Source organism: Lycorma delicatula, chromosome 11 (genome assembly GCF_047948215.1).
Source record: "Lycorma delicatula isolate Av1 chromosome 11, ASM4794821v1, whole genome shotgun sequence".
NCBI lineage: Eukaryota > Metazoa > Arthropoda > Insecta > Hemiptera > Fulgoridae > Lycorma > Lycorma delicatula.
In genome coordinates, this window is record NC_134465.1 from 60,883,464 (window position 1) to 60,897,472 (window position 14,009).

Genomic DNA, 14,009 nt, shown 5'->3' on the forward strand with positions numbered 1-14,009 from the left:
TGATTTTGATAGCTCCAACTTCTTGGAAAGAGATTTCTGATTCCCCAGAAGGCTCAACCAAAATGAGTTCTCCACTTCAATAGATATTAATTACATTCCAAAAGAATCAAACACTGAACCTCACCTCATCACACTAGCAGAACTGAGCGACCTAATTCGTGACTTGTATTTGTTGAAACAACATGCAGAACTCCTAGGTTCACGTCTTCACGAATGGAATTTATTAAACAAGAACACTAAAATTCCAGTATATAGAAATCGAAACAGAAATTTACTGTAAAATTTTAAGAGCTATTAAGTATGATGAATATTCATGGCAAATCATTACGACCTGAAAGCAATAGGGGGCTTCTTCTCGGTCTGACTCCTGAAGGGCTTTACAAAATATAAGTGCTTTTTGTGTTTGTGAGATAGTCGGGCTACAGATAAACACTTCACAGTAAAAGACTGGCCAAAAAGAAATAGTTTACCCCAGGAAAGGAAAATGATGTCAATATTTCCTGGTCGAAGCAGATCATATTATTTTACCACCTCTACACATAAAATTAGGCTTGATGAAGAATTTTGTACAAGCGTTAGATAAAGATGGAGATGAATTTAAATATTTAGCTGAGGTTTTTTCAATTAAGTAAAGCCAAATTAAAAGAGGGAATATTCATTGGGCCATAAATAAGAACTAGTAGCATTCAAAGATGGAAGTAATTCAAAGAAACATCTTTGAAAACCAGTAACCTGTTGTTACTGGTTTTCTTGGAAGAAAAAAAGCTGAAAAGCATGATAAATGCTTAGTGAACTACACAAATTTAGGCTGTTAAAAATTTATTTATTTTGGATTATTATTTGGACTTCCCTTTAAACTGGGTTGACATCAGTGACGAACAAGGAGAAAGGTTCTACCAAGATATATTGTAGACAGAACAAGGTTATCAAGGCAGATGGGATGAATCTGTGATAAGTGATTACTGCTGGATGATAAAAAGAGATAAGAAAAAAGAAATTAACATAAACGTAAATGTTCGCAAAATAAAGGTAGGAATTTTAATTGTAATCATTATTGTTTTTGTATTCTAATATTAAAGAAGTTTCTTAACATTTTAAAGGGACATAACTAAAAATCTGAGGGTGATGAAGAAAACTGTTTCATTTTAAGATTCAGGATAAAAAAATACATTCTAATTCACCTACTTTTATCTCGATTTCAAATTATTATTTTTTTGTTGACTTGTGCAATCAAAGAGATTTTATAGAAAAATTATTAATTATTCAATGACAATGAAAATAATGCTACTTTCTTAACATAATCCCGGACTATGTTTACGCACTTATCAAGTATTTCTGTGAGCTTTCTTATTTCAGTAGTAAAGAATTATTCACCTTGGTGTCTAAACCGTTGAAACTCTTTGATGACCACACAAAAAATCTCATGGTGTGAGATCGAGAATGTAAGGTGTAAGGCTAAATATTTAAATCCATCTTCAACATTGGAGTAGTCTCCTATGTCTTTTGAACAACATGGGGGAACAGGCATTACCACGCAGAAGGATTACGTCTTTTGAAAGTACCAGGATACTTCCTCCTTACTGCAAGTTTCACTTTATTTTCTATGAGCATGTCACAGTCCTTACTAATAATTGTAAATTGTTCTTCAAATAATTACAATAAACTAGGTATTATAGATTCAAAGCACTGTTGGCATCATTTTACCAGCTGATGTGTAGATTTTGAATTTTTTACTGGCTGATGAACTCAGATGTTTCCATTCTGTTCTCTTTATATTTGGATTCTGCCTTAAAATGATCAATCCAAGTTTCATCACAAGTTCTTATTCAATTAAAAATTAACATTACCTTCTACTAAAAATCATTCTTTAAGATCTGTACTAATGTGAATGTGGGTATCTTTGTGAAATTGAATAGACTGTCTCAGAATATACCTCAAAAACATTTAGTGGTAATTCAGCTTATCATGGATAATGGTATACGTGCTTATACTCACTCTGAAATTTCAGAAATTTCCCAAATTTTTATGTCTTCCCTGCTAATAAGATCATGAATGTGATTTATTAAAGCATCAGTCAAAACTTCCACCAATCTTCTGCTATGATGAAAATTGGTGACACTTGTTTTCTAGGATTTAAACTGTTTAATCCATTTGAAAAAAATTGCACGGTTAATACAGCTTTTTACCATTCTGTTTAACATCTAACGGTGAATTTTGATCAGTTTTACATCTGAAGAAAATAAAAAGCTTTATCACTGCACACTATCCTTCCACAGTACATGTTTCACGCACATCCACCAACATTTTAAAGTAAACTAAAGAGGTTATAATAAAGGAATTCTTTCTGAACTGCTGATATTTTCTACATTAAGGATGTCAATTTAAATGAGTGACATTTTCAATTTATTGTATTAAATATTTACTCCCTCTGTTGCCAATTGTCTCTTTGGTTATTAAATAACCCTCATTTTATTTAAGGAAGATGGATCTCTAAGAGATACATCTTCCTTTAAATTTTGTCTTTCTTGTTACCTAGTCTATTAATACTAATGTTCACCTGCTAGGAATTGATTTGGCAACTATCCTTAAACCCAAAATGATATTCACCTCTTTAAAAACAATAATTGAGTAAAAACTCATTTTCAAGAGTATCTTTAACAATATATCATATAATTCTTATAGTAAGGAATTCTTTACTATAAGAATAACACATTTGTGAACCAACTAGTGATTAAAAAGTATTATTTAAAAACAATACAATATTTATTATTTAAATTAATATAAAATAATAAATTAAATAAATGTATAAGTAGTATACTCACCATCAAACATTTTGCAAGAACTATTATTACTAATATTTTTATTAGATAACTGTTCTGAAATTGAAGATAGTTTTGAAGACTGCTTGGATAAATCTTGACCACTATTTAACTCAGAAAAGTTATTACTTACATATGAAAATTCTGAGACATTACAAAAATTATCAGCTTTATGCTGATCTTCACCTTTAGTATCAACACCACGTGTATTTTCTGTATCACACGATGTTGAAAGAGAAGGTGATAATGAAACTTTATCAAATACCCCTTTCTTATCTATATCTGTAAAATACCATACATTTATAATATAATAATTACAGAAGATGTCATAAATATTATAAATTATGAATTAATATTAACCATTTGCATGCTGTAGTCAAACCAACATAATAAGTAACATTAATATGAGTAACATAGATTTCTGACAAACTTAAAACTTCTGCTACCGCTAAAGATACAGTTGAAATATGGAATTAATGAATTTTTAACCTAATGTATATTTCTACCTTTAAACATCTTTCCAAGTAAAAAAAAAAACACAACTACATTAAAACAACATATTTTCAGAAAAAGCAAAAAATAATGGTTACTGGTTATTTCACAAACAAGCTAATTGAAACTAATTAATGAAACAGCTAATAACTGCTGAACTAAGCTAATTATGTTTTTGGCAGAAAACAAATTAGTAAGAAGAAATTCTGAATGGCATGAATTCATTCTAGGAGAGAAATTCAATTTGAAAATAAAAAAGTAATCAAATGGAACAGAAAAAAGAGTAACGGGAAATTAAATATTAAGATATGGAATAGTAATAAACTAGAAGTAACTAAATTTTCTGACTTAGAAAATAAAATTATAAAAAATGGGTAGAATAAGGCAGACATTCACTCATACGCTGCTCCTGTATAGTTAAACAATAATTAGAAAGCACAAGTTCTTTGATTTTGAGAGGTTTCTGATGAGAGATCATCAGGTGCCTTCTTGAGAGATCATTATCATCAGATTCACACCCACATTTAAGTTCTGTAAACCATTCACAACACTAAAATACAGAAATAAACAAATCATCACCATCAGTTTGCATTAACAATTCATCGGTTTCTATAAACTTTTTTCCGAGTTTTGCATAAAAGTTCATATTAATATATTCAGTAATCTTGAAAATAGTCTAGCAAACCAGTGACTTACTACTTTGTCGCAGCATATGAGTTGCATGACTTCATAATGAAACACTTGAATATGTGTGATATGTCAGTTTTGACTTACACAGTGGTTATCATAGTGGATTAATATAATTGCCTACAGCTGTGCAAAACTAAATTTGATTATTTTTTTTTTTAACAGACTCAAGTGTGAGAGTTCAATTTTTCAGTTTTAAAAACACCAATTAAATCTTTGCTTTTTTCTCTCAAGTCTGATAGAAAAAGATTAGCATTACAAAGTATATAAACAATAATGATAATTTTATGTTAAAAGAAGTATGATCCTTTAGACGTATGGTGCAAAGTTCAGACATGTGCATTTAGTTGCTTGTTTGTGGCAATTGAATAAAGCAAACAGTTTTGACATTTTTTTGAAAAATGTATAAAATTGAAGATCAAGCTTTATAAAGTACTTTGTTTTAAAAGTTTAAGCCTGAAGGAGACTCAAAAAAAGAGTTAGATTCCATTTTAAAGAATTCTTTCCCTTCATTTTTAGTCGTAAAAAAAGGGCTGCTCATTTAAATGTACACAAATATACAAGATGATGAACACTAAGAATGACAAAAACTGCTATGAAATTGTCACAAAAATTCACTATGATGCATTAAATGATCACCGACTGAAGGTATACAAGCTTGGCGACATTGCAACCATCTCCATAGAACATGTCTATTATATTTTACACCATATTTTGAATATGAATAAGCTTTCAGTTCGACAGGTACCATGTTTGTTTGAACCAGAAATGTATTTCACTGAACACTTCTTGAGAGTAATTAAACTTTTTCAACATAAGTTTCCTAAGTTCCTTCAATGTTTTATAACAGTAGATAAAATACAGATTCACCATTACATTTCAGAGACTAAACAGTGGGTGGGAGCATGTGAAAACATGCCAAAAAAGCAAAAACAGTTCCATCTGCAGGAAAAGTCATTTTTTGCATTTCCAATTTGGTGGTCTAAAATTACCTGAAAAAAGGCAAAATCATCACTGGGGAGTATTATGCTTCACTACTGAACTGACTGAAGGGTGCTAATCAGGCTAAATGTCCACATCTGATCAAAAAAGTAAGTTCCTCTTTCTATAATGCACTTGTGTACAACAGAGATAAAACTCCATACTTCCACATCTGCTAAATTCACTGGATTTTGCTCCCAGAGATTAGTTCCTCTATCCAAACCTGAAGAAAAGGCTCTCTGGTTGAAGATTCACTTCAAATTATGAGGTTAAAGCCGAGATATACAGACTTATTTTACAATTGGATAACTTGCATTAAATTGCGGGTTTTAAAAATTTGCTAAATCATTGGTATAAATGTATCAAATTGCAAGGTGATTATGTTCAAAAATTAAAAAAAATCTCTGAAAAATCTTTTGTTTCATTTATCAGACTGAGAACTCTTCAAACAACCCTCAAATCACAACAGTGAACATACTGTTGCACTTACATCATCGTTTTATTGTGTAAAAAAAAAGCATATGATTACACCAATTGATTTATGACAGAAATCTAATAAAAAAGAAAAAGAAAACTGGTAATATATGTAATTATATCTTCTCTGCTTCATATGATAAGAATGAAAAAATCATGATATGTTCTAATAAGTGCTGTTGAATGATGCCAATAACATTTCTAAAGAATTAAAAAGCGACTTTACAGCTGTGATGTTGAAACTAAAATTCAGTCTTCAGAATGAATCAGAAAGTGTTCAAAAAATCTGTATTAAGTCCAATTAAATATCAAGGTTATGTGCCGATGACTTTTTTGGCAATAAAAGTACGATTACTTATTACTGAAAGGGCAAAATGTAAACTGGCCTAAAAGGGTAAATGTAAACAATTACCTTAAAGTTTTAAAAAGATTGTAAGAAAATGCCATGAATAAGATACGTGAATTTTAATAAGCCTAATCACACCTTGGTTACTGTACCAAGACAATGGGCCTGCAGAATCAACATTAATAATTCACATTTTATACATATAAATGAGATGAATATTCTTCTATTAAATCTGGGCTTTCTGATCTGGCCTATGCAGACCTTTTTCATTTCCTAAACTTAAATCAATGTTAAAAGGCCTAAAATTTGATACAGTGAGGAGAATAAAAGAAATTTGTAAATAGAAGTTCTAACTGAAGCTTTTTATGAAGTCTTGAAATGAAGGTACCTGCTGGATAAGTTTGTAGAAGAAGGCTCTATTTTGAGAGTGACTATTTTGAGGAATAATTCCTAGGTAGGACACTAAACAATTACATAACAAAGGTTTGGTTACTTTTTTAATCTGAACTCATTCTTTTATTTTTTATAACTATTCTGCAAGCATAAAACTTTAAAATCAACATTCAAATAACATGTACTTAATTTATAACATACGATATTTTATTTTTTTCAGTTCCAATTTTTAAATATTCCTCAACATTGTTCTCTTTTCCCAGAAACTTTCCAGTTACTATTAAAAATATAATATATATATATATATATATTATAAAACTGTTTATTTTATTAGGGACTAAGAGTGTACATTATTATCTTGAGAGAAAAAACTCTTGATACATGTTATTGATCCTCTGATGTTATACGTCCCACTAGATTTTGCATAACTAACAAGATCATTTTGAACAGTAGCTGCAAGGTATAAAAATTAAATTTAAAGGAATAAAACAAAATTAAATTTAAAGGAATAAAACAAAATTAAATACGATAATTTTTTTTGTGTAATTCCATTTATTTTTTGTTCAGTTTCTTTTTCAGTAAAATTTGATTTTTTAAATTTTATTTGATTTTTATTGAACTTATTTACTTCACTACTTTTAGAATTAAATTCTCTACAAGTTTTGTTAATCAATTTTATGCATTTATTCATCCTTTAACAAAGGATTGTATTGCAAACCTAAAAAAAACAGTTTTTAGATAACAAACTTTTCAGTTTTACTTTGGATATCATGAAAACTATAAGAGATACAATTCTAGAACCTATTTTATTCAATTTTTAGATCAAAATCCTTAATAAATCACTAATTATGCCTCTCAATTAACATCCTAAAACATCAGTACAATCTCATTTCACTGGAAGAGCTGAATTCTGGGCAAAATATTTTGCTATCCGTAATTCGCTAACGAAGCGTTTCTGGACCTATGATTATGTGAACTTTTTTCATTATTTTGATAGTACACCTGTGAAGTATGTCGGTTTCATTGTGGGACACCCTGTATATAACACATTTATAACTATTTTTCTATTATAATGTAGTCACACAATTCTAAAATAATTATATTATATAGTTTTAGTTATCAGAAAATATCACCTACCATTTCTACCATTATACTTTTTTCAAATCATCATATACAAAGTGTCATTTGTATAATGATAAAGAGACAAATTATTGAAGTATATACTTCATAAAAATCTGTGTGATCATATGAAACAGCACGAAATAATACATCACCAAAATATAGTTTTGGTGGAGTAGTGAAATACAAAATAATCAGACTTTCATCTAAGCACAATAAATAAATAAAATAATACTAATAAATTATATAAAATAAAAAATACAATATAAACAAAACAGAAATACATTAAACGGTACGTTTTATTCTTTAACACAACATTAAAAAGAATACAGAATTACTGTAATAACACTTACCCATAAATGTAGTAGACTGTGATGATGGTGTAATCGTATTTACAGGCGTTAAAGCTGAATGTGAAAATAATACAGGTATTGAACCAGATGAACAAATGATGTTATTAGTATTACTACTATCAATATTTAATTTTGCTTTATGATGCTGAAGATGATGCTGAATAATATTATTATTAAGCCCAGAAATTGAACTAGGAGATCCGACTGATGTAACTGAGGTAACAGTTGAAGGTGGTGCAGGAACTATAGGTTTATAGTTAGTACCGCCAGCATTACCAATTACCATAACTTTTGGTGGCATTTTAGGTAAAAGTGGTAATATTCTTGATACAACAACATTTTTCGTTGTGCGTCCTCTTCTGTTACAATAACGAGATAACCGAAATTTCTATAAAGCAAGCATAGAAAAATAAATAAATCAAAAGCAAAATTCATTTTTAAAAATGTTATTCATATGTAAGAAAGGAATAGTTTTTACATAATCTGTTCGAGAAATAAGGTCACTAAAATAAAAATAGAAGAAAGACCAATAACATTCCACTTTCAAGGACATAATCTCTCCTCCACAGCTTTTTAATTTATTTATGAATAAAATAATATAAGTACTACAATGAAAAATTTGTTTAATAATAAAAACTTATTACAAAAAAAAATCTAAGAAAATGAAAAAAGTATGTTTAGTTTTTTGTGCAAAACCTTTTGAAGATTGTTTTAGTTTTTTAAAAAGGTTTATTTTATATCACCTTTTTTAGATGTATTGTTATTTAAAATTAATATAAGCTTACAAAAAAATGCTGCCTGAATAAAAAGAGGCACTACTCTTTTTCATAAGGATAGTTCCCATTATGAAAATGGCTTAATTAGCGGTAATTGAGAGCAAAGAATTTTGAGAGTTGAAGCTTTATATTTTTATAATAATATGCATGGAAGTGTATAATTTAAAAAAATTTCTTGATAGAGATAAGGAATACAGAAAAAACAAAGTAAAGGAAGCATATCAAAAATGAGGAAAAGTAAGAATATATTTATCTTTTTTTTCCAACAAAGTTTTTAAAATTTTCATGTGAAAAACTTTGATACAGATTGACAAATCAGATTATATCATGCCAAAATAATGTATGACCTTTTTTTTTTAAATTCATCTTTTATCATCTTTTTTATTATATCTGCTCGAATCTAAGCTACATTCCCCCCACTCTTTTTAATATCCAAAATATCAGGCGCAGGTTAGATTCAAACATTTTTTCAAAGCTGAAAAAAAAGGTTTATTATAGATTTTTTAAATTCTCTTGGTTTTTGATTTCCAATTCTTGTTTTTAATTCTAATACAATTCTGTTTTCCAATACTGTACATTAGTATTATTTAACATTAATATTAAAAAAAAAGAATTTAAACAACTGAGAATAAAAACACCCTTTCTCAAAGTTAATACATTTTTTTATTGAAAACTGATAGTTTTAACTTATTTTCTTAGTCAGGTAGTTTTTCAGAACATTATGAGGAATACTAGTCCAAGGAAGGGCCAACAATGAGTCCTTTCACCTTGTTTATAAATTAACAACCCTTTAGTTTTTAATAATGACCTGGAAAATGCTGCTGACTGTGGTAAACTTCAGTAGGTATTTAGTCTATCTTACAACTTAGAAGAATGTAATTACCTATTTCCATTTTTTTACAATTTGATTTTTTTATATAATGCAATTTCTTATCATCCATATTTTTGTCAACTTATTATCAGTGTATAAGCAATGGCATCAAGAAGCGTTCACTGCAAAACCAGTATAAAAAATAAGGTGATTTTATATGTGGAAGAAAATGGGAATATCATCTGCCAGAAAGTTCAACATTAAAGAAAAAAATGTTCATCTACAGCGTAAACAACATGATTTATATTTACTTGTAAATTTAAGGCAAAGGGTTTCACAGAAAGATTTCCCCAAGTAGATGATTATATTGCTCAATTTATAAAAGATGATTGATTTAAAACACTCCCAGTTTGAATACAAATGTTACAATTAAATCCAAGAGAAGCTAATGATAAATAAAAAAATTTAATGCATCAAGGGGTTGGTGCAGAAAATTTAGGGAAAGATTTTCTCTTAGATGAAAAAACTTCAATCTGTCAGAAACTTCCTGCGGATTTTAAAGATAAGCTCATCCAAATTCAGTGACATATCACTGGACTTCACGCAACACATATTCAATATTCTTAAATTCAGAATATTGAAAATACAGATGAAATCGCAACTTTGATATACCACATAATTAACTTCAAAGAGTGAAAAAGAAATTAAAATAATTACAACAGGAGATGAAATGAAAACATGTCACTGTAATGCTATGTATTACTGCAGATGGGTAGAAATTACCTAAATTACCAAAGCTCAAAAATGATAAATTCCCAATGACTTGAAAGTGCATGCCACAAGAATGGCTGGATGACTTCTGAAATTGTATAAGACTGAGTTAATTCTCTATGGGACAGAAGACCAAGAACTCTCCGAAAACTTAGACATGCTTGTAATGGATGCATTTAAAAGGCTATTTAGTAGATTAAGTGAAAAATAAAGAAAGAAGATTGTGATTTTATGGTAAACTTCAGGCAGTATAACCAGTCAACTCCACCACTTGATGTCTGTGTTATGAAGCTTTTCAAAGACCACATAACTGCTTTTGGAAAATAAAAAAAGCAAATTTTTCAACAATAGCAATATGGATTTCTATTGCCTGGAATAAAATGACGAATGAAATATCTCACTCTTTAGAAAAATGCAGCATATAAATGTCATGAATGATAACCTAACATGGTATAACAATGACACTGAACTTCTTCCAGAGACAGTAGTGGTAGTGAAAGTGTTTATTTGATTATAAATAATATTTATTCAATTTAAATTACCTATATGGAATTACTTTATGCATTGTGACTTATTATTATCATCTAAATTTCAATTTAATTTCAACTAGTAATTAGCTTATCAAATGATTATTTTTTATACAATCCTTTGAAGTAATTCTCATGGTTTTTTTTTTTTGTAAAAGATTCTTCAAAATAAATCTTATTTTTATTTATAGACTTTTTTTTCACAAAAATTGAAATTTATGGTGCAGCTCAGAATTGTGGAGCAGTGGTTTAGATTTGAGCAAGTACAGATATCTTCAGAAAGTATAATTATAAGGATAATTATGTTGAGGATATAAATTTAAATTTAAAAAAAAAAATCTGCAAATTTAAGAATCCAGAGACAATGTTACAACCTAACAATTGATACCTACTAATTTATCTAAAGTGGCAAAAAATTCAAGCATGCTAAATTGAATGGTAGCTATAATGTTTTACTAGTCTATTAGTGTCAATTAGTCAATGTCATTATTGAATGTCTGAATTCCCTCTTAAGAATTCAATGAATAGGACAACCAACAACAAACACAAATTTATTATAACACATTGAGAAAGCTTCAAAGGTTCTCCAATAAAAAAATGCAGGATGATAAAAAGGGATTGTATATTTGCATGGCAATGTACAGCACTATTCCCAGGTCACACAAATGTTTTACCTAAGCAGTTCATGGGAAATTTTTTAAAACTGTCTTTGTCAGGACTTTAAAAACAAAGATAACTACGATTTCTTCACCAAAATAAATATTTGGCTTTGAGCACTTTGAAGCCACTGCTTTGAAGATGGATGAGGTTAATAACTAACTGTAAGACCCTAACAGAGGAGTATGCAAAAGAGCTGACGTACAGCGATGTAAGTTCTTTTTTAGCTTGTATAAGAGATACTAGTCAAATTCTGAATGAGGTCATCTTTATAGAAAAAAAATTATACTACAAGTTAAAATATATAGACCTCACTAATATTTTTCAACTGCCTCCAGCATTTTACTACAACAATATTTTTACACTCATCATCAAATACCACACATACTTCTAATCGATCCCATACAACCTCCCTTTCTTTATACAGCATTCATTTCAAACGTGCCACTATTGGGATCTTGTTAACTAGAGCTTTAAATAAAGTACTTTTCCTCAATTTTTGAGTGTATTAACACCCTACTAGCAGAATGAAATCTCTGCCATTTATCCAATATGGCAGCCAACTTCAATTTTTAAATAAAAATCACTAATCTTCATAACATTTTTGGATAAAACATACAATTCTAAGAAATTTCTCCTGCTGGACATTCAGCCCAAAAAGTTACTGTTTTAGGAGCTATACCGCATTTCCAATGAAACCTATCGATAATATATAACTTTCTAGATACAAATATTTCTTTGTTGACAGCATCTTCTGAATTCTGATACCATTGGAACACAGTTTATTATATAAAAAATATAAAACAAGTAAATCATAAAACTATTTTTAAAGAGAAGCTAAAAGTGTAATACACACATCAAGTTGAGCTTTGAATGCTTCAGAATTATCTGTTTTAGGCTGTGATGGAGCAATAAGAGGTCTTTTAAACACAGCATCAGCGACTGGTTTTGAGATGAAAGAGACATCAGTTGTAGTACTACTACTGTTATTAACAGCTGGAGTTGATATCACTGCAGTCATTGTTAAAGTAGTTGTTACAGTAGTTGTTAAAGCAGTTCCCATTTGTCCAGAATGTTGTACATTGCTGAATGGCGTTAATGCTGATGTAAATAACCCACCATCTGTTACATTAGTTGTTTGTACAATATTTACAGCATTACCAGCGAATTTCTGTAAAAAATAAACAAAATAAAATTAAATAAATAGATTAATAATTATTTATTTTAAAAATTAATTAAATAAGTAAAATTAAAAAAAAATATTACTATATCACAACAATATTTATGTTTCAATGGATACACTCGGTCATACAAATAAAACAACATGGGTAGGGAGTGTTCATTGATTCTTGTAAAAACTAGTTTAAAGACTGTCTTTTTGCGCAATGGGAATGGATTTGTTTCTTTGCTGTTAGCTTCTTGCTGCAACTCCACAAAAAAGACATACAAAAAACATACTAAATCCAGTTGGAAAAAATTCAATGTTCCAAGTATTGTTAGGCTGTATGTTGCGATTTAAAAGTAACTGCATTTTTATTAGTTGTTGTAACAGCAATATAAAATAATTAAAATCAACAATTAAAACCAGACATATAAGTAAAATAACATGATTATAAAACAAATACAATGAGCAATTAAAATACACAAAATCATAGTGAAAAAATGTTCCTTATACAGTACAGAATAGTTGTAGAGTGCCTATGGAGTATGATAAAGGCAAAATAAAACCACAATGAAATACAAAATTAAAACAGTAAAATTACCATCTGCTATTTGCCAGAAGGCATAAATAGTTGAAACATACTATAGTAAATATAAATGGACTGTCTTAAGAAATCACTTGACTTGTGGTTCCAACATGATAGGGTTATAGCTCACACAGCCTGAAATTCACTCAATGTTTTGAGAGAAATTTTTCCCAGACATCTGGTCTCTCTGAGGGGTGATGTGGAGTGGGCTGCATGGTCATACGTGATTTTAGCATTTGTGATTTTTTTCTTTGGGGATATCTGAAAGAAAGTTATTTAAATGTCGCTTCACACCCTACCAGACCTAAGAGAGTGGATTAATGAAGAAGTTAATGTCATACACCATGTTATGTGTGAACAAGCTGTACAAAGCTTCAGAGATCATCTCCAATAGTGTGTTGCAGCTAACCGCCCCATCTTGAGGGTGTTATTTTCAAAACTTAATTATTATTAAATGGTGTGTACTGCTAAGTTAGAAAATAGAAACATTTTTTCTATATACACTCTCATTACTTTTTCATATCTCCTCGAAACTACTAAATCAATTCTGTTCTACCTGTATATACATAAAATTAAATCCATAACATGCAAAACTGTGAACAACGTACAACCAAATTTTTTTCAAAATCTGTTGGATAAATTCTGAAGGAGAGAATACATATTAATATAAATTAACAAAAACTAACTATTTTAAGATTTTCCTCCATTACACAGTGGTCTCAAAGTAGATTTCCTAACCAATTATTAGGTGAACAATAATAATGTACATATATCTTCCATTAGAAAAGAACCACTTTTTTAGTTATCTATTTATTTATTTGTAAGGTATGTACAAGTATCTAGCTGTATTATAAGACTAATTCTACAGGAGAGATTATTTACTTATGTGCAGACCTGATTGTATATTAATTGGAATTACAAATTTAAACTTACATATACATAACTTAAAACTAAATGATCACAATCATGTCTCTGTCAATAATAGTTTGTTTACACTATTTACAATTTGTGTAGGCATCTTAAATTTACATTTTATCATGAATCCACTTTTTTAA

General features: G+C 29.1%; 1 protein-coding gene across 1 annotated transcript in view; it reads right to left on the bottom strand.

Annotated features, from left to right (window-relative positions):
• The window catches only part of crm (cramped chromatin regulator), a 72,311-nt gene that overhangs the window by 17,617 nt on the left and 40,685 nt on the right, over positions 1-14,009 (bottom strand). Inside the window, exons 11-13 of the mRNA XM_075378532.1 lie at positions 12,063-12,377; positions 7,665-8,052; positions 2,823-3,101 (exon numbers count right to left, since the gene is read on the bottom strand). Coding sequence (XP_075234647.1) covers positions 2,823-3,101; positions 7,665-8,052; positions 12,063-12,377 — 982 coding nt within the window. The remainder of the gene's footprint in view (positions 1-2,822; positions 3,102-7,664; positions 8,053-12,062; positions 12,378-14,009) is intronic.